Source organism: Cyprinodon tularosa, unplaced genomic scaffold (assembly GCF_016077235.1).
Source record: "Cyprinodon tularosa strain WSP-4 unplaced genomic scaffold, ASM1607723v1 ctg664, whole genome shotgun sequence".
Lineage (NCBI taxonomy): Eukaryota > Metazoa > Chordata > Actinopteri > Cyprinodontiformes > Cyprinodontidae > Cyprinodon > Cyprinodon tularosa.
This window is the reverse complement of record NW_024039412.1, coordinates 340844-363978: the sequence shown is the minus strand read 5'-3', so window position 1 is coordinate 363978 and position 23135 is coordinate 340844. Positions and strand designations below refer to the sequence as shown.

At 42.6% G+C, this 23135-nt stretch overlaps 2 protein-coding genes across 2 annotated transcripts in view; both read left to right on the top strand.

Annotated features, from left to right (window-relative positions):
* The window catches only part of frmpd2 (FERM and PDZ domain containing 2), a 104040-nt gene that overhangs the window by 14078 nt on the left and 66827 nt on the right, over positions 1-23135 (top strand). The window contains exons 2-3 of the mRNA XM_038267183.1: positions 14948-15083; positions 15200-15363. Coding sequence (XP_038123111.1) covers positions 14951-15083; positions 15200-15363 — 297 coding nt within the window. The 5' untranslated portion in view covers positions 14948-14950. The remainder of the gene's footprint in view (positions 1-14947; positions 15084-15199; positions 15364-23135) is intronic.
* Positions 385-10443, top strand: LOC119771308. Its single transcript, XM_038267176.1, has 14 exons — positions 385-439; positions 2207-2349; positions 4013-4096; positions 4259-4324; positions 6532-6679; positions 6962-7005; positions 7161-7214; positions 7819-7905; positions 8090-8125; positions 8352-8496; positions 8665-8736; positions 8834-8855; positions 8951-8978; positions 10347-10443. The coding sequence occupies exons 1-14, from the start codon at positions 385-387 to the stop codon at positions 10356-10358; spliced, it is 996 nt and encodes a 331-aa protein (XP_038123104.1). The 3' UTR covers positions 10359-10443.

Here is a 23135-nt window from a genome sequence, read left to right as displayed (position 1 = left end):
GGACGAACTGATTAATCCAGGTGTGTCTGGCCAGTTACTTAGGTCATACACACCTGGATTAATCAGTGCATCCAATCATGAAAGACAGGAAACAAAGGAGCTGCATTAAATTCAGGAAGTAGTGGAGCTGTGCATAGAGCCTATTGACCGCTACGGCTTCACGTAGTTTCATGACGTCATCATCCACTTCATCTGATTTTGCGCGGAAAGATAGCGGTTGGGTGCAATAATGGCGATATCAGCGGGAGGGCTCCGTTATGTTCTTCTAGAATGGACTGAGGGTGAGGACGGAGGGGCGCATAGTATTTTGCCTATCGACTGTGTCCGAAATTTTTCATTTAAAGAATTTCTTAAGAGGAAGGAAAAAACTGAGAAGCTGGTGGAATGGAGAAAAGGCCGCCAACCGTGGTGCACCGAGCCAGAATTATTGAAGTGGCAAGTAAGTTAAGCTAACTTCATCTGATGTTATGTAGTTAACGTTATATGACTATACAATATTAAATGGCTTTGCTCGCACTTGAAAAAGTGTAAAATGGATCTTGCTATGCCGGCTTGCAAGGCTCATATGTGAGCTAACATTAACATTACTTAATTTGCTAATGTTAGCTTACTCCAGTTGGGAGTTAAAGTACTTCTTGATTCTGAGATCATACAAGTTGCTATATATTAGAAAGTTCATATATCAATATGACCTGAGTAAAAAAAAAATAAAAAATTTCGATGACAATTTGGATTTTTTAGGCTTTTTAGCTCAAGCCTCCTTAAAAAATTTCGCCGCCGTGTCACGTGACCGATGACGTAGTTCGTTGACAAGCGTTGATCTGTTTACATGGCAACACGTTACTTCCTACTTGCAAAACTACCTTTTCTTAAACAAAAATAGACGGATAAAACATGGTTAAAATTAGGGCTGCAACTTACGATTATTTTAAAAATCGATGAATCGGCCGATTATTTTTTCGATTAATCGATGAATCGGACAAAAAATATTTTTTATATTAACCTCTTTATTCCAAAATAAACATTTTAGACAGAACAAACAAGCACACAAGTACAGGTTGCTCATTAACTGTACTGGTGCAATATGAAAAATAAATGTTTGTGTTAAAACTACGCAAACTTACATGAGAAATGTAGCTGTACATCCACTAAATATAGGGTACTTTGTTTCATAAAGCGCAAAAAGAGACAGGCATTTTTGTTTTTTAAAGCCCCTAAGGGGTTCAAACAATAGGCCCCCCCATTTCAACGAATGAGTTTTTTTTTAGACTAGAAGAGTTCTGCCTTTTAAGACAGGAAAGTATAGCAGTTAAAGTTGCTACTTGAGAAAATACTGAACCATAGAGATAAAAATAGCCCTGTGGTTCAAATTATAAATTGTATTTGGAATAAAAATGAGAGAACTAGGGGTGCTAAAAAACACATCCTCCAAAGACAGATATTTACATGGGAATGTGGCAGATAATTAATTGACATATTACTGATCTTTCTGGATTTTATTATGCTTTACTTCCATAAATTGCAGGATCTTCTTTACTTTATCTTTGCCAGAAGATTTAAACTTTAAAAGCCTTGCCCTCATAATTTGCAAGTTAATTTATGTATAAAGAAAATATAAACGCTGCTTAAGCTAATTCAAATGAAATTAAAAGTAAAATAAGTAGCCAACCTTATCACTGTCTGTAACCTACTAACACGGTAAGGAAAGCATCAGATGAGCTACCTGAGAAACTGTCTGGCAGAACCACGATTATAAAGCCCGATTCCAGCCCATTTCGTTTAATCTTCTTAAATATGTTTTATTATTATATAGTCGAATCGTAACAGAAGCTTGCGCTGTATTTCATGTTAAAATCATCACTTTGTGAATCCACATGTGAACTTGTCATTGTGTCCTCCATTGCACTCTATGTAGCTTAGCTGGAGCTAAGTCAACGAACTATGTCAATGTACCACGTGACCCAGATGTGGATTTTCCGCCTAGCGGTCGCCACGGGGCACTTTTTAGTCCAAAAAAATATCTTCACCAGCGCAATCCCGATCTTAATGCCACATTTTCTGAAAATAAGGTCACAAATGCATGTTTTTCCAAGTTGGTCGATTTTAGAAAAGTAGTCAAGAAGTACTTTTTAATGTTTGATTTGGTAACGTTAAACTGATTAGACACGTTTGCAGTTCATGAAAACGTTTCTATTCTTTGCACCAGAATTTGAAAAAACTCTCAAAATCAAACTGCGTGAGATCGAGATGGAGAAAGAAGACACACAAGGGCAAACAAAACGTCCTCACATCCCAAATTCTAAGTACAGTGACCAGCAGGGGCTAACTGAGAAGGCTTCAAAGAAAAAGGTAACATAAACTGACTTCACCAATTGGTGCTATGCTTAAAGTTATCTCCCCCTCTCTCTCTTGTTCCTTAATGTGTATGCATGTGTGTAGGTTTGTAATTGTCTTATCTATGATGATTTCATGTGCTTTGTTGACAAGATGATCAAGTGCAAGGTCATGTAACATAAGTTAACATAAGAGTTGGGATAAAAGTCAGTCCGTCTCTCTGTCACTCAAGGTTGACAATCAAAAGGGAGGGGCTTCCAAATCAAAGCACCAGGAGGGTGAGAAGCAGGAGGGTCATGACATACACTATATTGCCAAAAGTATTTGCTCACCCATCCAAATTATTGGAATCAGGTGTTCCAATCACTTCCATGGCCACAGGTGTATAAATTCAAGCACCTAGGCATGCAGACTGTTTTTACAAACATTTGTGAAAGAATGGGTCGCTCTCAGGAGCTCAGTGAATTCCAGCGTGGAACTGTGATAGGATGCCACCTGTGCAACAAATCCAGTCGTGAAATTTCCTCGCTCCTAAATATTCCACAGTCAACTGTCAGCTGTATTATAAGAAAATGGAAGTGTTTGGGAACGACAGCAACTCAGCCACGAAGAGGTAGGCCACGTAAACTGACGGAGCGGGGTCAGCGGATGCTGACGCGCATAGTGCGAAGAGGTCGCCAACTTTCTGCAGAGTCAATCACTACAGACCTCCAAACTTCATGTGGCCTTCAGATTAGCTCAAGAACAGTGCGCAGAGAGCTTCATGGAATGGGTTTCCATGGTCGAGCAGCTGCATCCAAGCCATACATCACCAAGTGCAATGCAAAGCGTCGGATGCGGTGGTGTAAAGCACGCCGCCACTGGACTCTAGAGCAGTGGAGACGCGTTCTCTGGAGTGACGAATCGCGCTTCTCCATCTGGCAATCTGATGGACGGGTCTGGGTTTGGCGGTTGCCAGGAGAACGGTACTTGTCTGACTGCATTGTGCCAAGTGTAAAGTTTGGTGGAGGGGGGATTATGGTGTGAGGTTGTTTTTCAGGAGCTGGGCTTGGCCCCTTAGTTCCAGTGAAAGGAACTCTGAATGCTTCAGCATACCAAGACATTTTGGACAATTCCATGCTCCCAACTTTGTGGGAACAGTTTGGAGCTGGCCCCTTCCTCTTCCAACATGACTGTGCACCAGTGCACAAAGCAAGGTCCATAAAGACATGGATGACAGAGTCTGGTGTGGATGAACTTGACTGGCCTGCACAGAGTCCTGACCTCAACCCGATAGAACACCTTTGGGATGAATTAGAGCGGAGACTGAGAGCCAGGCCTTCTCGTCCAACATCAGTGTGCGACCTCACAAATGCGCTTCTGGAAGAATGGTCAAAAATTCCCATAAACACACTCCTAAACCTTGTGGACAGCCTTCCCAGAAGAGTTGAAGCTGTTCTAGCTGCAAAGGGTGGACCGACGTCATATTGAACCCTATGGATTAGGAACGGGATGTCACTTAAGCTCATATGTGAGTCAAGGCAGGTGAGCAAATACTTTTGGCAATATAGTGTACTTTCAAAGAACAAGGTACACAACCAGTCTGCATCCTGTGTGTTTTGTTTCATTACAAAACAGCAGCTGTTATAAGGTATGAAAGCAGCACAATAGGGAAATTTTTCCCCTTTGTCCCGAGAAGCAGGAGAAGGTGGCGGAGGAGGAGGAGGGTGTGGAGGAGGAGGAGGAGGAGGATACGCTTGATTACAGCTCTTCAAAGAACAAGGTACACTAGCAGTCTGCAAGCAGTGTGAGTTATTACATTGCAATACAGTAAAGATAAGTAAGACTTTTATAATAAAGTGCTTTACCAGTAGCTGTACCAGGTATGACATCAGCCCAGTAGGCAACTTTGTCCCCCCTCTCTCTCTTTCTCTTTGCCTACCAGCGGGCCAGCGAAGAGAAAGAGTGTATTTGGGATGAAGAGGACATAATACCACCCTCTAAGAAAAAGGTAGCCTAAATGATGACATCCATTGATAGGTGTATTACATACATACATTACATGAAATACAAGATGTGGAAATTTCAAATTGTGTTTTAAGTAAGGAATAAGTACAAGGAGGCCTGACAACCAGTTACATATAGCCGAGGGGAGAGGTTTATGCCCTAGACTCCTAGACATCCTCCCAGCCAATCAGAATAAACAAGGGCTGCACGATATTGGGGAAAAAATGCATTGCAATATTTTCTCCCCAACGATACATATTGCGATATTGTGAGCCATATCAATTCAGGCTAAAGTCAATAATTACCATTCCGTGATATTAATAATTGAATTAATAAGCAAGCTTCATTACAGTGCAAAAGTAAAACACTGTTGGCCATCATCATAATTGCCGTTTTAGGTGTTCATACAAATTGTCAGCGTTTCCCAAAAACTCCAAGCAAAGTAACGTTACCTCTTTTTGGTGAACATCCTCCTTTTTGTAGCCGAAATGGTCCCAAACAGTGTTCCTCTAAGCTGCGCACCTGTGTGCACTGCTCGCACATTCTCAGTGCACAAGTATAACTATGTAGCACATAAAATGTCATTCACCATTAGGGCTGGGTATTGTTAAAAAAATTTCGGTTCCGGTACCAATACCGATACCTTCACTTCGATACCGGTTCCTGAACGATACTTTTTTCGATACCAGTTTTATAATATCAATTCGAAAAAAAAGAAAATTACACAACATAAAAAAGTACAAATCTTGAGTTTTATTTTAAGCTCTGTTTTTCCATTTACATTTTTCCTCTTACATAAAAAAATAAATAATTCAGTGTCTAATATTCACTGTTACATTGTGAGGACCTTTTTACTTAGCAGTTTTCCTTTAGAAAAATTACCATGTCTGACAAACAAGCCCGTTGAATGGGATCCTACTGACAGCGCACCGCTGGTATGGGGGGGTCTGAGCGGCTCCGACAGAAATATTGAAGGCAGGATGAACTGACTGCACTGATTAAGTTTTCAGGTGGATTTTCCCACTTAAAAACATAATAAAACTACTTTATTCCCACTGATCACAGAAAATATAGCTGCAAGGCAAATAAAGGATAGAGTAGCTCCGCCCAACGCGCGTCTGACCCACTTTGCGACCGCGCAGCCAGAGCAGCAAAGCTTCTTCAGCAGCGCGTCAGAAGCTGGTACAAGCAGCAAAAATGAAGCAGCAGACGAGATTTTGCTGCTCTTGCTGCGTCCAGTTTGAAAGCAGCATGATTCACTCCGCTCTGGCTTTGCTCTGCCCACGCGCTGCTGAGAGGAGGATGGTCGCGCTGGCTGCGGTCCGCTCTTCTTGCAGTCAAACACAGAGCGACTTTCTGCTCTTAAATTATTTCCGTGCACGATGTATTGCATTGTGCACTATTAGCATCAGTCTTAATAAAGTGAAGCCGCACTTTTGACCTGGGGGGCATTTTAAAGGGGTTCCGCGACGCTGCAACCAGTTCACAAAAGATACACATGAACCCTGGCTGTAGGCGTGACCACCTGTGTATTTTTCCTGGATGACGCAATCACCTTAAGTGTTCCAGCCAATCACCGAAACTTGGTACCGAAAGACGAGGCATGTTTCGATACTCTGTAGAACCGAAGCATTTCGGTCGGTACCATAAAAGTACCGAAGTTCGGTACCCAGCCCTATTCACCATAGACGCATAAATTAATATTTAATTTAGACCTAGTCTAATCAAAGAAATGACACTAAAAATGTGCTTTTCAGGACCGTTTTTCAACGTAGCAGTGAGTGACAGGTGTCCAGCCAATGATACGGTCTATTTATGCTACGTAACTAATCATAGCATTGATAGTGCTTTTGTATGTGCCCTTCCCGTACGTGCCGAGCAGGTTAGCTACAGCTAACAACAACACAGCGGAGTTATCCGCCGTTATAGATGTTATAATAGATCATAGAGGTTATAGACACAACCCACACACAAAGCTAAAGTTAAAGATAACGAAGTGTGTGTGTGTGTGTGTGTGTGTGTGTGTGTGTGTGTGTGTGTGTGTGTGTGTGTGTGTGTGTGTGGCGACAGCGTGCACATGTTGCTCGCAGTGGTCCTCAGTTTGCTCTGGGGGCTTGTGAATATCGTTCAGCCCTAGAATCAACCATCCATTTTAGAAATGAAGTTATAGAACAATTAAATTTTGTTCTTTTCTCTGTCTCTTTTCCGTAGACAGCTGCTGAAGTTAGAAAACACCTGGACGAACAGATGTGGGAGAAAAGAAAATTCGACCAAATGCAAAGAAATTTGCAGGAGTTGAGGAATGAACTCCAAACTCTTAAAAAGGAAAATGAACGTCTGAAAGACATTATCATCAATCGTAAGTTTTTCTAATTTTATTATTATTAGCAGGGTTTTTTCAGGAGATGGATTTTTTTGTGGCAGAGAAGTATAAACTTAGAAATTTTATGGGCTGCAACACATGTTTGGAAAAATAAATGCTATGTTGTTAGCTGGTGAGGTAGTGATAGTGCTCACATAGCCACTCATAAGATTCAAATTAGAATTAAAGCTGCAAGCAGCGATGGACGGGCCCTCGCACGTGCTGGGTGCTATTTTGATTTGAGGATTGTCATTTATTCTTGGTATAATTTCATTCTAGATATCCCTCAAATTCAAAGTGACCTCTCCATTATTGCTCAAAAGGTAATTTCTTCTGATTGTCATTGTTTTTTAAAATTGTTTCTCAGGCAGAGCTGTAGAGAATTGTGATGTTGAGCTAATTTATAGTGTTAATTATTTCATGTATTTGCACTTTATTGTATTGAAGTTACTAACTTTATTTTTCTTTTATGGACAAGACTGGAAGGACTCCTGTGGAAGATCTTGATTCCTCCTTGACTTTTGTGCAACCGGTGGGTAACCCCCTCGCATTTTTATTTATTTATTTAGTGTACTGGTTACTTAAACAACTGTATGGATTTGATTATTTTTCGCTGATTACTTTTGCATGTCACTTTAATTTATTGACATGTTTAATGTTTTCCAAGCCCGTAAATAAGAATCTATTGGCTTCCTTGGATGAATAAAAATTGTTGTAGAGTTTTACTACCGTATTTTCCGGACTATAAGTCGCTCCGGGGTACAAGTTGCACCAGCCATTAAATGCATAATAAAGGAAAAAAAAAAACATATATAAGTCACACTGGAGTATAAGTCGCATTTTTTTGTTGTTGCTTTCGCGCGTGCATATAGTGAAATAACTGGCGCTCCGCTCCACTCTTCTACCCCAAACCCCCCTCCTCACACGCACACTCGTCCGCGCAAACCATGTCTTCTTCCACCCGCTACGTGGGTTTGTTTGGTTTGAAAATAACAGGTGTAATGATATACCGGTAAAAATGTGTAATAATTTCACACACAAGTCGCTCCAGAGTATAAGTCGCACCCCCGGCCAAACTATGAAAAAAACTGCAACTTATAGTCTGGAAAATACAGTATGTTTCTTTCTTCTCTAAGATTCCAGAAAGGAGATTGAGCACAGAGGAGACCGAGCCCTTTAAAAAGAGTCACATGGTGACTGAGCTCGTTGGAGAGACATCCCAGGTGTGTGTAACCCTTTTATACCTCAGATTTTTCTGTACTTATTTCACTTAAGGCTCCAACTGAGCTATAAGGATTTTTATGTTGGGATAGTTAGTGGTAATATATAATTTACTTGCCCCACATGCATAAAGTTGTTGAAGTTTTACAATTGTTGAATTTAACAATGTTTTTCTTCTCAAACAAGACTGCATCAAGAGCTGAGACCTCAGCAAAAACACAGGTGAATAACATATTATGTAGTAATACATATTATGTGCTTTGTAGTAGCCAATTAGTGTTATAAGTTTAGGGCAATGATTATTTTGATTCATATCTTTATCATTAATCTGCATTTATAAAACCTATTTACTAGTGGGAAACTAAGCATAAGAATCAATATGAAACATCAAAAGGTTTCTAAAAGTTGCCAATAAATGAATATTGTGATTTGAAATTATTTTTTTTAGATTGAAGTTATAAAGGGCTCTGGAGTGTTTTGTCGGGCAGAAGCATGGAAAGCAGCCCGCCTTGCCACCTCTGCTACTGCCATGGTGCGGAATCTGCTGCTGGGCACCTTTGACCTGGAGACTTTGCTGAAGAGCAACCTAAATGGTACAAAATAAAATGTCCCTAATCTCTTCTGTCTTGGAAAAAAAGTTAGTCATAGTCTGTGGAATAAATTATGACTGTTATGTTTAGTACCTCAAGAAAACGTGATGTGTATATTAAAAAACAAAAACTCTTACTTTCTCCATCTTCATTTTGAAATATTATTTTAAGGTGGGAAGCCAACCAGAGGGGATGGGGAGCAGCTGGTCGCCCTTGACCAAATTAAAAAGGCAGCCATTATTGGTGAGTAAATGCATAATGCGTTGACAAGGGAAAACAAAACTTTAAAGACTTTATTTCACCACTTTAACCATAGCATACGTGTATCAATGTTTATTAGGCATCAACATAGACTGTATAAGGTAAGGCACCCATTATTTTTACTGTACCTGCTTAGCACCTATAATACTAATTCATCGTTTGCTCACTTCTTGATCCTACCTTTTGTCTTCTTAAGCCACATTTCTGGGGTATTGCACTGTAAGGTGTGTTGTCCTCTATTTTGTAGGACATATAGTGTTGCAAATAACTCCATTGCATGTTGTCGTCTGAAGGGTTAATAAAAAATCATATTCACCCCTCCTTCACCCTTAAACCATTCTGTCCTGTGTTTGTGCCTTAGTTTGTCTTTATCGGTAATGGATTTGCTTGATTTTAATGCGTGCCTTATTTCTCTTTGAGTAAACCTATCATGGCAGCTCGCCAGTGGAGTGGGTCAATGGGAGGCCATTGTAAAGTATTTTGGGTACGGTTGGGTGCAGGAAAAATTCTACAAAAGTGCAGTTTTGACAACGATATATGTTTACATGTGTAAAGTTTCTTACATCAGATTAAAAATTTGAGGGATTAGAAACTCTGAATCACTTTACATGTTAACAAATAATCCAAAGTGCATATGCATCAAGCCTTATTCAGAATAATAGCATGTGATGTTTCCAATCAGAATTCATTTTAGATTTAGAGTCCAATCAGAATCTTTCAATTGACATGTTTACATGACATAGGCTACGTTCACACCGCAGCCTGAAGTGACCCAATTCCGATTTTTTTGCCCATATGTGACCTGTATCTGATCTTTTTATGACAGTCTGAACGACACAGATCGGATTTTTTCAAATGCGACCCAGGCCACTTGGATATGTGGTCCTGAATCCGATACGTATCTGATCTTTTCAAATGCGACCTGTGTCTGTACGGCCAGGTCGCATTCATCCGACCTACACGTCATTGATACTTGACAAATATTACTAAACGTTACTAATCTGCGTCCTACTAAGCGGAGGCGGGAAAAACTAACAACCATGGCGGAAGATAACACAGAGAGCAGTCAATGGAGAGAAAGTGAGGTTGCTGACTTAATTCATATTTAGAAAGCTCGATTCAGACCAAACTCGAAGGGTCTTACCGGAACCGGGGGAGGGTCTTTCTTTTTGATCTTCTTAAAAAGATTTCGTTCGTAATGTGCCTGCTCCTGTTGGAGAAGAACTTAAAGAACGCAATATACGCTGCGGTATTACGAGTCATGTTTACTTCCGCAAACACTGAGGACGCTTGCTACGTGTGACGTCATCGCGTCCTCGAGTGCGCATGCGGGACACTTCGGTTGAACGCTTTCAGTTCACACAGTAGATCACATACAAGTCGCATATACTTGGAAGTGTGAACGGACACGCAAAAAATCCGATTTCACAAAAAAATCGGAATTGAGCATTAAGGCCTGCAGTGTGAACGTAGCCATATTTTTTATCATGGTGAGCCCTTTATCCAAAATATGTGTCCAATTGCAGCAAGCAGTAAGCACTTTGGGTTCCTGATGAAGTGGTATTTTAATAATATTTTTTGGTCTTCTCTAGATGCTACATTGAAGAAGTGGCCTGCAGTCAGCCGAGGGCAGCTAGGCACATCTATTAATTCAAAGCTCACAGAGCTGAGAAGATCTACAAGATAATTTCTTGGGGGGTATTTCTGTAAATTTTTTTGTTCTTGTACTTTGATTGTTCTTAAGTAATAAATAATGTTAAATTTCTGCATTTTGGGCTATTATTTATGTTGCCTAGTAGCTATGGATTTTTATAATTTTGCTAATACATAGGTAAACAAGTGCATATATGTGTGGATTGATATAGGTAAACGTATCAGCGGATATAGCTACATGTATGCACATGATCTTCACATATAGGTACATGTATGCACGGATATAGGTACACACATATATGTACATATATTTACATATAATATAGGAAAACGGCCAATTTTATATATGTACATATATGTGCTATTTCATATATGTACATATATGTGCTATTTCATATATGCACATATATGTACATATATGTGCTATTTCATATATGCACATATATGTACATATAATATAGGAAAACGGCCAATTTTATATATGTCACATATATTTAAAACCTATATCAAAACCTATATTAAAACATATATGTTTATATAGGTTCTTTCCATGTGTCGTGGCAGAACTTGCTTAGAGCACGGTCTGATCATGTTAATGATGAAAATGTTTTCAGTTTAGCAAACCCGTTAAAATAAGTGTGTTTGCCTTTAATTAGAGTAGATATTTATGTTTATTTAACTCTTAAAATGAGATAATTAGATATTACTGCATAAAAAAAGATAATTGAATTCCTTTTTTCCTTTTTTGATTGCAAATATTTTATTCAACTGGTAAATTTTCTTAGTTACCCTCCAACTGAAGGACAAATAGACATTTTCAGAAAAAATGACTTATTTATATGCTTATTTATATAAATGAATCATAAAGAGTCTGTATTACATAAACATGTTTTATTAAATGGGATCATTAATTAAAGTAGAGAATTGCTTCATAGATCAGAGGTGTCAAAAGTATTCATGTTTAAAAACACTTCTATAGAAGTTAGAGGATCAACTTCAGCTTTTTACTCCAGTAAAAGTGTAAAAGTACCATTTTAAAAACTACTTAAAGAATAAATTAAAAGTAATGCAGGAAAAATTGTCAAGGCCAGAAGCTTTACTGCTCTACCCTATTAAAGGAACGTTTTTCTACAATTCCTGATGATAACTTCCTTAGACTTCATTTTTTTAGTTTTATAACTAATGGTAACAGAGTCACATTTAGCTTTGCATCATCTTGATAAACTATTTATTTTGGTATGTGGTGAGCAACAAGTTGCAGCAGCACCAAGTGCAACTACAAAGAAATTAATTGTCTGGATGAAACTGATTATTTTGATGGTTTTTATTTATTTTTTTGAAACACCAACAGGAAAATGGAGCTTAAATGAAACAAAACTACTGCTTTTATTTTTAAAATGGCAGAAGTAGAAGTAAAAAATTTGTCTAAAAAAAATTATTAATTTTGAATGGCTGATACTGTACTTCTACACTGGAAAAAATTGAAATCTAGATAGGTCAATTTTTGTTAATATAAGTGCATTTTTTCATGAATTGAGGAGGTAAGTGAGACACTTTGTCAATGGAACAAGACAACTTAGATTTAAAAGAAGAAAAACAATTGCGTTGTTTCAAGTGCATATTATCTAATTATCTTATTTTAAGAGTAACGAATACTCATTCTATTGGCAAATTATCTTATTTTCTAGTCAAAATAAGGGTAAATACACTTAATTTAAGAAATGTTTACTTATTTCTAGATCGTTTTGCAGAAAGTCGTCTCCTCCTCATGATCACCTCATGATCACACAAAAAGTGTTTGTTTTTTTTTATCTCCACAAGTGTTCTTTTGCTGAAACAATAATGGGACACGCTTCACTCCATATAGATGGAACCATAGAAAGAGTCCAGCTAAATCAGAATCTCTCGTATGTCTGTGATTTTCCTGAGATGACGCTTCTCTCTTAAGGGCGGGTTATGCTTCTGCAACCGCACACCTCAAATGTGGCTTGGGTCTGGTCACAAACCAGTTTTGCTGGTATGCTACTGCACTGTTGGTCTGGTATTTCTAGGGATGCACAGGAGTTTCCCGCCAAAGCGCAAGGGGGAGCCTATTCGAGAACTAGGGAGAATTTCGGCGGATGGTCACTAGAACTTCGGCACCGCAGTAAGGAGTGTTTATCTTCCAAAACAACAATGGTGCATCTGCAAGATATCATGTTCACGGAGATGGATCTAGAGTTGCTAGACATCGAAGAGGATTTATTTATTTTTTATAATTTGTCTGAGGCATCGTACAATTGGTTGTACTTCCGAACCTCCTCGATCAACCTTTTGTCGTTGTTGTCCATTGTTGTTATTACCCCTCGGTTTTTAATAATGGCACGCCCCGGCACAGAATCGAGAAGGACGACCACAAAGACAGCTGGAAAGGCATACCAAGGACCAATCACAGCTGCTTTTTGTCTGCGCACTTCCGCTTGAGGTCTGCAGGTCACGGCTTACCGCACCGTGACGTCACTGCTGGAAGATGGCAGGAGGGAAGGGTTACTATATTTGGGCAAAAATGGCCGCTCCCAGACTCAGTGATCGCAACGAAAATTATTATTTATTATAATTTTTAAAGGTATTCACCTTTGGGGAATTTACTTGACACACTTGGATTTTGGGAAGTGGATACGACAAATGATAGTCTAAATAGGGCTTACAGATGCAGGAAACAACGACAGACGTTGAGGTTCATCTCACTGCTAAGCAGAACCATCGCTGGAAATCACGTGCCGCTTTTATGAATGTCTAAAATTTTCTGATTATGAAGGCTGACTGTAAGGAGATGACGTGGTCTGCTCATGCACTCTTTGTTATCCGAGAACCGAGCCAGAACTGAACTGTGCCGAGCCCTACTGATGAACTAGTACCATGTTAGCGATGTATGTTGTTTCTGGTGTGGTCCGGTTCAGTTGTGCGTGCCAATTACACTCAACGGTTATCTCGGTTACTGTGCTCGGGCTGATCTTGGCATGGTTTCTAAAGGGTAGTGGAAATGGGGCTATAGTCACCTGGTGACATTGGGATTTAACCTGGGTGTCGTCTTTATAGTTATGCTACAGTAACTTATGATGTTGTTTGCTATAATTTGAGCCAAGGGGAGCATTTAGAATGGAGCCTTCAGGAACCCCATATGTGATGTTTCTGGTCTCTGATTTAAAGTTTCCTACTGAAACATAGAAGTGTCATGATGGGTTTGGTTCCTAGCCCATATGCAGAAACACTCGGAAACAGGAGAAAAAGTTCAAAGGTTTATTGAATAAACAGGTCAGGGGGTTATCAGATTCAGGACTGGTCATGACTGGTTTCTCTGTTCAGAGATTCAGGCTGAGTGGCAGAGGAGGGGAACCAGGAGGATCCAGAGGCTGAAGGCAGGCAGAGGCAGGGCAGAGCAGTTACTCTTACTGAGCAGGTTCAGAGCTTCTCTCTCAGCTCTTATTGAGAGCGAGCAGGCAGGTTTCAGACTAGGTTGGATTTCCAGGGTTCTCCTGAGAACGGACAGCTTGGTTTCTCGCTTGAGAAAGTCTTCCAGGTTTCAGGTTTCCAGGCAGGTTCTTCCTGAGAAGCAGAGAGGACAAAAACAGATTAGGTTCAGATTCAGGCTTCAAGGAAGTCAGAGATTCAGACAGGCTGGTCGGCTAAGGTTTGCTAACCATAACTGGCTTAACACTCTGGCGTCGGAGTGTTGCTCTGCCCCTCCTTAAATGCCGGTCTCCTGATGAGCTCATGAGCCGCAGGTGTGGTAGTCAGCTCCAGGAGACCTAGAACGCCCTCTGCTGGAGAAAGGTGGACAGACTTCCAGATCCCAACAAGAAGTCTACGGAAGAGGATTAGGGCCACTGAAAAAAATAAAAAAGTGAACTACTTTTTAAAATTTTATTTCAGTTTAATATGGGAAAAAAGTCAGAATTCTGACTTTGATCTCAGAATTCTGACTTTTTTCCAGAATTCTAACTTTTTTTCTCAGAATTTTGAAATAACAAACATGTTAGTATTAAGCCGTAGCCATGTCTGTTTTAGAGACTAGCTCTCTGGTTCTAATCACCTTCTGCTCTTCCATTAATGAAATAGCATCACCGGGGACCCCTCAGGCACGTCCGACATTTTCCACCAATCTGTTACTGGCTCTCCCAAACAACTCACATCTTTCTCAGTGAAGCTCAGTGCTCCACATCTCTTCCTTCATGGTGCCCATCTACATTAAGATCCGTAATTCCAAGATTAAATCCCATTCTGAGACAAAAAAGTCAGAATTCTAACTTTTTTTCCCATATTATGACAATATGAAATCTAAAATTCAGTTAACTAACCTAATCCTCTTCAGTAGAAATCCCTAGAGGTAGTGTTGGTCAGCTTTTTTTCTTCTCCATATTCTGAGCGAAACCAAAATGGCACAGCGAACTAGGAAATATCCACTGACGAAAGTTTGTTCTTATTTTAAAGCAAAACAAATTAGTATACTAACTGTGTATTTTGTTTGTAGCTTTTGATGCATCTTTGTTGCATGTGTTAGTCCATGTGTAGCAGGATGGGCACATTTGTGACCCTGACGGAGGTGTTGGAGGCGCGGGGTTCCCCCCTGGAAGAGGAGGAGGTCTGGTGTCTGCTGCTGGCCACCACTGATGCCTTACTGGAAATCTCTAAAAAAGGTGACGACGTTAAGGCCCCTTCCATGACATCAGCTGTACAGAAAACGGCTGAAATAGTGAATTAGATGAAGCGTGCATTAACAGCCAGTGGTTGATCAGTGTCTCTTTGTGTTTAGGTCCAGGTAACATGTGCAGTGTGTTGAGCCCTGGTGCGGTGCTACTGTCGGCCAATGGGAGCCTGGCCTTCAAGAGCTGCTCCCGAAGTGAGGACGTGATCTCGTTTACAGCCCCAGAGGTCCAGCATGGCCACGCCCCTTCCACCAGGACCGCAGCTGAAAAGGTCAGAAAACTTCCCTTCGGCTCAGAAAGGCTGAAAAACTTTGAATTATCAACCTGGACGGTAAAAAAAAATACAGTGAGCAAGATTTTCTGTCAGCTTTTTGGGTTCTGATCCGATTCCAAAAAAGATATAAAATTCAAATGTGTTGCAGTTAAAGTAGCATATGATATACAAGTCAAATATTTGGCTTGGTTTTTGAATAGGGTTGCAACTAATGATTATTTTTATAATCAGTTAATCTGTTAGGTATTGATTGATGTAATGATTAATAATCATAAATCAAAAATTGGATTTTCCAGAGTTTGACCAAGGAAAGCTAAAACTGCAGCACCTGAGGAGTTCTGGACAAAGAGATAGAATATAAACCTATTTATTGTACAGCGTTTGATTGATTAGGGCTGAGAGAGGCGGGTTCTAAAGACGGTATACTTCAGTTCCTGAATGAATGGATGAATATTACAATAACCGATTATTCACCATTATAGGGGAGTGGTGGCCTAGTGGTTAGAGCCCTGATCTTGGCTTCCGGGGTTTCTGCATTCAACCCCCTCTCATTCCCACAGATTTTCACTCTGGGTCTCTGAGCGACACCCTTTACCTCAGACTGCTCCCCGGGTGCCGCACAATGGCTGCCCACTGCTCTCCAAGGGGAGGGGTTAACTGCAGAGAGTAAATTTCCCCACTGTGGGACAATAAAGGGATTTAGATTTACATTGGATTTAATCCAATTCAATTCAGATGTCCAGATGCTTCAAATGAAAAAACAAAACAAACCTCCCAGCTGTAACTGTAACATCTGTCACCATAACTAAACTTCTCATCAGCAACATCAGAAGTGGAGGCGGTGGAGGAGTAGAAATACCGTGGCGTTCACCTGGAGAACAAACTGGAGACGCAGCCGTGAAGCGAGAGACAGAGCAGACTGGACTTCCAGAGGAAGCTTAGGTCAGGGGTAACCAATAAAAAATCAGCGGGGTCCGAATAAAGAAAATCATCAACCAGTATTATAATCTGTTACTTTAAACAGAATTTAAAAAGCAGGTTTTTATGCATCCATGTCATATATAATTATTATTTTTTATTTTTTTTTAGATTTTACAGCACTAGTGGCTCGTTTTTATGGACAGTAGGCTGGCAGGAAGGGGGAATGAGAGAGGGGGAGAGACATGTGGCAAAGGACCACAGGCAGGAAATGAACCCAGGTCGGCCGCGTTAAGGACTACGGCCTCCATACATTGGTCGTGCGCACTAACCACAGCTCGTCCCAATACATCCATCCATTTTCTAACACGCTTAATCCCAAGTGGCGTCGTGAGGGGTGCTGGTGCCTATCTACAGCTGTCTACGGGCGAGAGGCAGGGTACGCCCTGGACAGGTCGCCAGTCCCAAAACATTGAATTTTTAGATAAAAAAATAAATTAGTGCTGTCAATCGATTAATTTTTTTTAATCGCGATTAATCGCATCAATGCCTAAGTTAACTCGCGATTAATCGCATTTTAATCACACAGTTTTTTTCTGGTCACAGACACTGATTTATGCCATATAAACATATGGCAAGAAGATGGGGAGGCATGTAGCAAAAAATAACAAATATGTAGCCAAAAAAAGGCCCTGAAAACAGGCTGATGTAAAAGACAGTCTTTACAGTTAATACAGTCTTTTGAACAAAGACAAGCATTTTACCCTACTGCTATAAAATGTAGTAGAGTTAACATTAGATGTTAATTAACCAAGGTAATAATGAACAATTTTCAATCAATACATCAAAATCAATAGACCGACATCACTATATGGAGGTAGTCTATGCTCTAGAAAGTTACTTTTCAGCCTCTTAACAAAAATTAGAACACACACACACCCACCCACCCACACAGAGACACACCCACACACACACACACACACACACACACACACACACACACACACGATACTGACCTGTGGCGTACACAGACAGCAAGAGTGCCGTAGCAGATTCCATTTCACCTCAGTAATCTGTTTTCTCAGCGTATTTCAGGTTGCTATAGGCACCAAACACTCAACTTGTTGGGAGCTGGAGAAATTCCACCTTTCTCCAGCAGAGTCCGCCGTGGATCCTCTGAGGGAGCCTCCTGCTCAGCTGCAGCTCATCAAGATCATCAGAGGATCCACTACTTAAGCTGTCTTCAGACCTTGCCTCAACGCCGCAGTGTTGTTCCAGTTGGTCAGCGCTTAAGCCTAGATCCTCAGTGTAAACTCTATGACTTATGAATCCAGCTTGGATTCTAACCATTGTCTCTGTCTTCTAGGAAACCTGTGTCTCCTCAGTGAAAGCTCAGGAAGAGCTAACCTGCCGAGCCGACCCTCAGAGCCAAACCTGAAGAACTCTCAGAGAACCTCCAAGCAGCTCTGGACTAGAGCTGGGAATCCCCAAAGCCAAGGTCTGTTCATTGTAGACGTAAGACGCTGAAGCAGCAAACGGACTCTGCTGAAGAACTCTTCTCCAGATCCAACAGAGACTCTCCCAAAGCTAACCTCAAGAACCCTCAAGGTACAATCAGCGAACTTCAGGAAATCAAACCTCTGTTGGCATCCCTAACTGTACTGTCTCTCACGCAGACTCCGGTGAACCAGTATCCAGGCCCCGAACCCGAACCAGTACAATCTGTGTGCTTGTGCTTAAATAAACTTGTTAAACTTTCATCCCTGTGTCCGTCAGTGGTGTTCTGCATTCTTGGGTCGCTTTTAGTGAACCCATCATGACAGAACACTGCGGCCAAACTCAAGGCCCAGCAGATCACCTCACCCGTCGACTGGAGGAGCAGGATGCCCAAATTCAAGGACAAACCCAAACGCTCCATGAGTTATACCGCCTGGTAGACACTCATAACCACATGCTACAGAGCTGTGCTAATTATCTGAACAGCGTTAATGCAGCACAACAACCATTTCCGGGTCCAGTTCCGCCTCCGAGGTCACCAGCAGTGACGTCATCAGAGTTCTGTCCTAGTCTTCCAGAAAGATTTTCTGGCAACATGAAAGATTGCAAAGGATTTTTATTTCAATGTCGATTGATTTTTCAGAACTCCCCTGGCAGCTTTTCCACGGATTACAAGAAGATAATTTTCATTCTCTCACAGTTAACAGGAAGAGCCTTGGAATGGGCTCAGGCAAGATTTGCCGCTTACGATAGCTTAAACTGCTACTACTCTGATTTCATCTCTGAATTTACCCAGGTATTCAACCAAGAAACTGACCAAACTATTGATTCCAGAGCTCTTTTCAACTTAAAACAGGGAAACTCTTCGGTGGCTGAATTTTCCATTAACTTCCGGGTTAAAGCGGCAGCTTCCGGATGGAACCAAAGCGCTCTAAAGGGAGCCTTTTTCATGGCATTAAATGAGCACATTAAAGATGAGCTCGCAACCCTCGACGAACCTGCTACCTTCGAAGATCTAATTCGCCTCTCCATTAGATTGGATAATCGAATTCGTGACAGAAACAGTTCAAAGAAGCAGGGTACACTTTCTTCTGCCTCACATAATGTGACTGTTTGTTCTATCTCTACAGAGCAGATGCCCATTCAGAGACCTAAGTCCCAAACTCTACCGTTGCCTATTCAGGCCTCTCATTCGAGCGAAAGGGAAGCCGAACCCATGCAGGTGGGACACACTAGGCTCACTCCTGAGGAGAGGCAAAGGCGTTTTCTAAGCAAACTATGTATCTACTGTGGTGAGAGTGGACACTTCATCGCTTCCTGCCCGGCTAAATCAAAAGCCTGGGCCCGCCAGAGGATCTGAGGCTTCTGACGGGCCAGATAAACACTAAGAAATCTCCTCGACTGTTACTTCCTGCCACATTGTTCTGTGCTAATCAAAACCTCTCTTTTTCTGCATTCATCGACTCAGGCTGTGAACGTAACCTAATCGATTCTAACCTCGTCCAGCAACTCCAAATTGAAACCATTCCTCTGACTCAGCCTCTCAGTGTATCCGCTATTGACGGAAAAAGACTCCATCAAGTTACCCATCAATCTCAGCCCCTCGAGTTACTTCTATCAGGTAACCACCGAGAGACTATAACATTTTTTGTTTTTCCCTCTGCATGTTCCCCGCTGGTGCTTGGTTTCGTATGGTTGGAGAAGCATAATCCTCACATTAACTGGACTGAACCTCACCTGGAATCATGGTCCATCTCATGCCATGAAACATGCCTTCGTTCTGCTGCCCCCTTGGTGGGGTCTCCTAGAGGTGGGGGGGAGATGGACTCTCCTGACCTTTCTTCAGTTCCTCCTGAGTACCATGACCTAGCCCCTGTCTTCAGTAAGGTCAGTGCGACGTCCCTACCTCCACACAGACCATACGATTGCGCCATTGAACTTTTACCTGGTGCTCCTCTACCCAGCAGCAGATTGTATAATATTTCCAAGCCTGAAAGAGAAACCATGGAAAAATACATCAACGAATCTCTAGCTGCAGGAATAATCCGCCCATCTTCCTCTCCTTTGGGCGCCGGGTTCTTCTTCGTGGGGAAGAAGGATGGTTCCCTGAGACCATGTATTGATTACCGAGGTTTGAACCAGATCACAGTTAAAAATAAATACCCACTTCCTCTCCTCGCTTCTGCATTCGAACCCGTACAGGGAGCCACGGTGTTTTCGAAACTGGATTTAAGGAACGCATATCATCTCCTTAGGATCCGAGAAGGGGATGAATGGAAAACAGCCTTCAAAACACCCTTGGGCCAATTTGAATATTTGGTAATGCCCTTTGGTCTAACTAACGCTCCAGCCTGCTTCCAGGCCCTCGTGAATGATGTTCTCAGAGACTTTCTAAATGTATTTGTTTTCGTGTACATTGACGACATACTCATTTACTCCAAGAACCTTGATGAACACAAGTAACATGTCCGCCTTGTTTTGCAGAGACTACTGGAGAACAAGCTGTTCGTGAAAGCCGAGAAGTGCGAATTTCACCAGCCTTCAGTCACCTTTTTGGGGTTTGTGCTCGAGGGCGGCCAGGTAAAACCATCTGAGGACAAGATAAAGGCAGTTTTAGACTGGCCAGTTCCAGAGAACCGCAAACAGCTACAAAGATTTCTTGGTTTTGCAAACTTTTATCGTCGGTTCATCAGAAATTACAGCCAGACCGCCCTTCCATTAACTTCTCTGACCTCTGTCAAACGCATCTTTCAGTGGACTCCTGAGGCTCAGGCTGCGTTTGACAAACTAAAATCTTTGTTTTCCAAAGCACCAGTACTTATACAACCTGATCCAGCGAAGCAATTTATTCTCGAGGTGGATGCTTCAGATTCTGGAGTTGGAGCAGTCCTATCCCAGAGACTAGACTCCGATCAAAAGATCCACCCTTGTGCATTCTTCTCCCGTAGACTTTCTTCCGCAGAGCAAAATGATGATGTGGGTGACCGAGAGCTTCTGGCCATTAAACTGGCGTTGGAAGAATGGAGACATTGGCTGGAAGGAGCTGAGCATCCGGTTCTAGTCTGGACTGACCACAAGAACCTGGCTTATATCCAGTCAACCAAGCAAGCCAATCCCCGCCAATCCAGGTGGTCAATTTTCTTCTCTCGGTTCAATCTAATCATCTCCTACAGACCCGGATCCAAGAATGTCAAACCCGATTCTCTCTCTCGTCTCTACTCCGTCGATCATCCCGAGACACCTGAACCTGTTCTTCCGGCTTCCTGCACAGTGGGGGTGGTCAACTGGGAAATAACTGACCTCATCAACTCAGCCCTGGCCACTGAACCCGATCCAGGTAACGGTCCCACTAACCGAACCTATGTTCCATCTTCCGTCAGGTCCCGTCTCATCCATTGGATGCATGCCGCCAAGTTCTCTGCTCATCCAGGAGTCAGCAGAACTGTAGCCCTCATCTCAAGACGCTTTTGGTGGCCCACTCTCCATAGGGACGTTAAGGAGTATGTGTTGGCTTGCCCCACATGCGCCCGTAACAAAGCCTCACACCAACCTCCTTCTGGCCTGCTTCAGCCGCTTCCTGTTCCCTCGCGCCCTTGGTCTCATATCGCCATTGATTTCATCACCGGTCTCCCCGTCTCTCGAGGTATGTCCACCATATTCACCATTGTTGACCGTTTCTCGAAATCTTTCCATCTTATTCCCCTTAGAAAACTTCCCACGGCCTTCCAGACTGCCCAGCTCCTCATCAAGCATGTTTTCCGTTTACACGGCATTCCCCAAGAGATCCTCTCGGACAGGGGTCCACAGTTCATTTCCCAGGTCTGGAAGGCTTTCTGTTCTGCTCTCGGCTGCAAACCCTCTCTCACCTCTGGTTACCACCCTCAATCTAATGGTCAGACTGAGAGAATGAACCAGCAGTTGGAATCAACCCTTCGCTGCCTCACTTCGAACAATCCCGTGGACTGGAGCCAATTTCTCCCCTGGATAGAATACGCACATAACTCCCTCAGATCTGCATCCACCGGACAATCCCCGTTTCAGGTTAGTCTCGGCTATCAACCACCTCTTTTCCCCGCAGACGAGAGAGAGATTTCGGTCCAGTCCGTAAACCAACACATCCGCCGTTGCCAAAGAATCTGGAGGGAAACCATCGCCACCCTCAACCAGTCATCTGAGTCCATAAAACGCTTCGCCGACGCCAGGAGACGTCCCGCCCCCGAGTACACTGAGGGCCAGGAGGTATGGCTGTCCACTCGAGACATCCCCCTCAAGGGGATCTCTCCTAGGTTCATCGGGCCCTACAAGATCACTCGAGTCATCAACCCCTCTGCCGTCCGTCTCCAATTACCTCAGTCCCTCCGAATCCACCCTACCTTCCACGTGTCTCAAGTCAAGCCTGTCTCTTCGAGCCCTCTGTGCCCACCGTCCGACTCCCCACCACCCGCCCTGGAGGTTGATGGTCATCCGGCCTTCACTGTCCGTCGCATTGTGGACTCCCGTCGACGAGGTCGCGGATGGCAGTACCTCGTCGACTGGGAGGGCTACGGACCGGAGGATCGCCAGTGGGTTCCGGGCTCGTACATCCTCGATCCTGCCCTTATCGAGGAGTACGAGCGTTCCTGCCCATCAACCTCTTCCGGACCGCCAAGGGGCGGTCGTTGAGGGGGGGGTACTGTTGGGAGCTGGAGAAATTCCACCTTTCTCCAGCAGAGTCCGCCGTGGATCCTCTGAGGGAGCCTCCTGCTCAGCTGCAGCTCATCAAGATCATCAGAGGATCCACTACTTAAGCTGTCTTCAGACCTTGCCTCAACGCCGCAGTGTTGTTCCAGTTGGTCAGCGCTTAAGCCTAGATCCTCAGTGTAAACTCTATGACTTATGAATCCAGCTTGGATTCTAACCATTGTCTCTGTCTTCTAGGAAACCTGTGTCTCCTCAGTGAAAGCTCAGGAAGAGCTAACCTGCCGAGCCGACCCTAAGAGCCAAACCTGAAGAACTCTCAGAGAACCTTCAAGCAGCTCTGGACTAGAGCTGGGAATCCCCAAAGCCAAGGTCTGTTCATTGTAGACGTAAGACGCTGAAGCAGCAAACGGACTCTGCTGAAGAACTCTTCTCCAGATCCAACAGAGACTCTCCCAAAGCTAACCTCAAGAACCCTCAAGGTACAATCAGCGAACTTCAGGAAATCAAACCTCTGTTGGCATCCCTAACTGTACTGTCTCTCACGCAGACTCCGGTGAACCAGTATCCAGGCCCCGAACCAGTACAATCTGTGTGCTTGTGCTTAAATAAACTTGTTAAACTTTCATCCCTGTGTCCGTCAGTGGTGTTCTGCATTCTTGGGTCGCTTTTAGTGA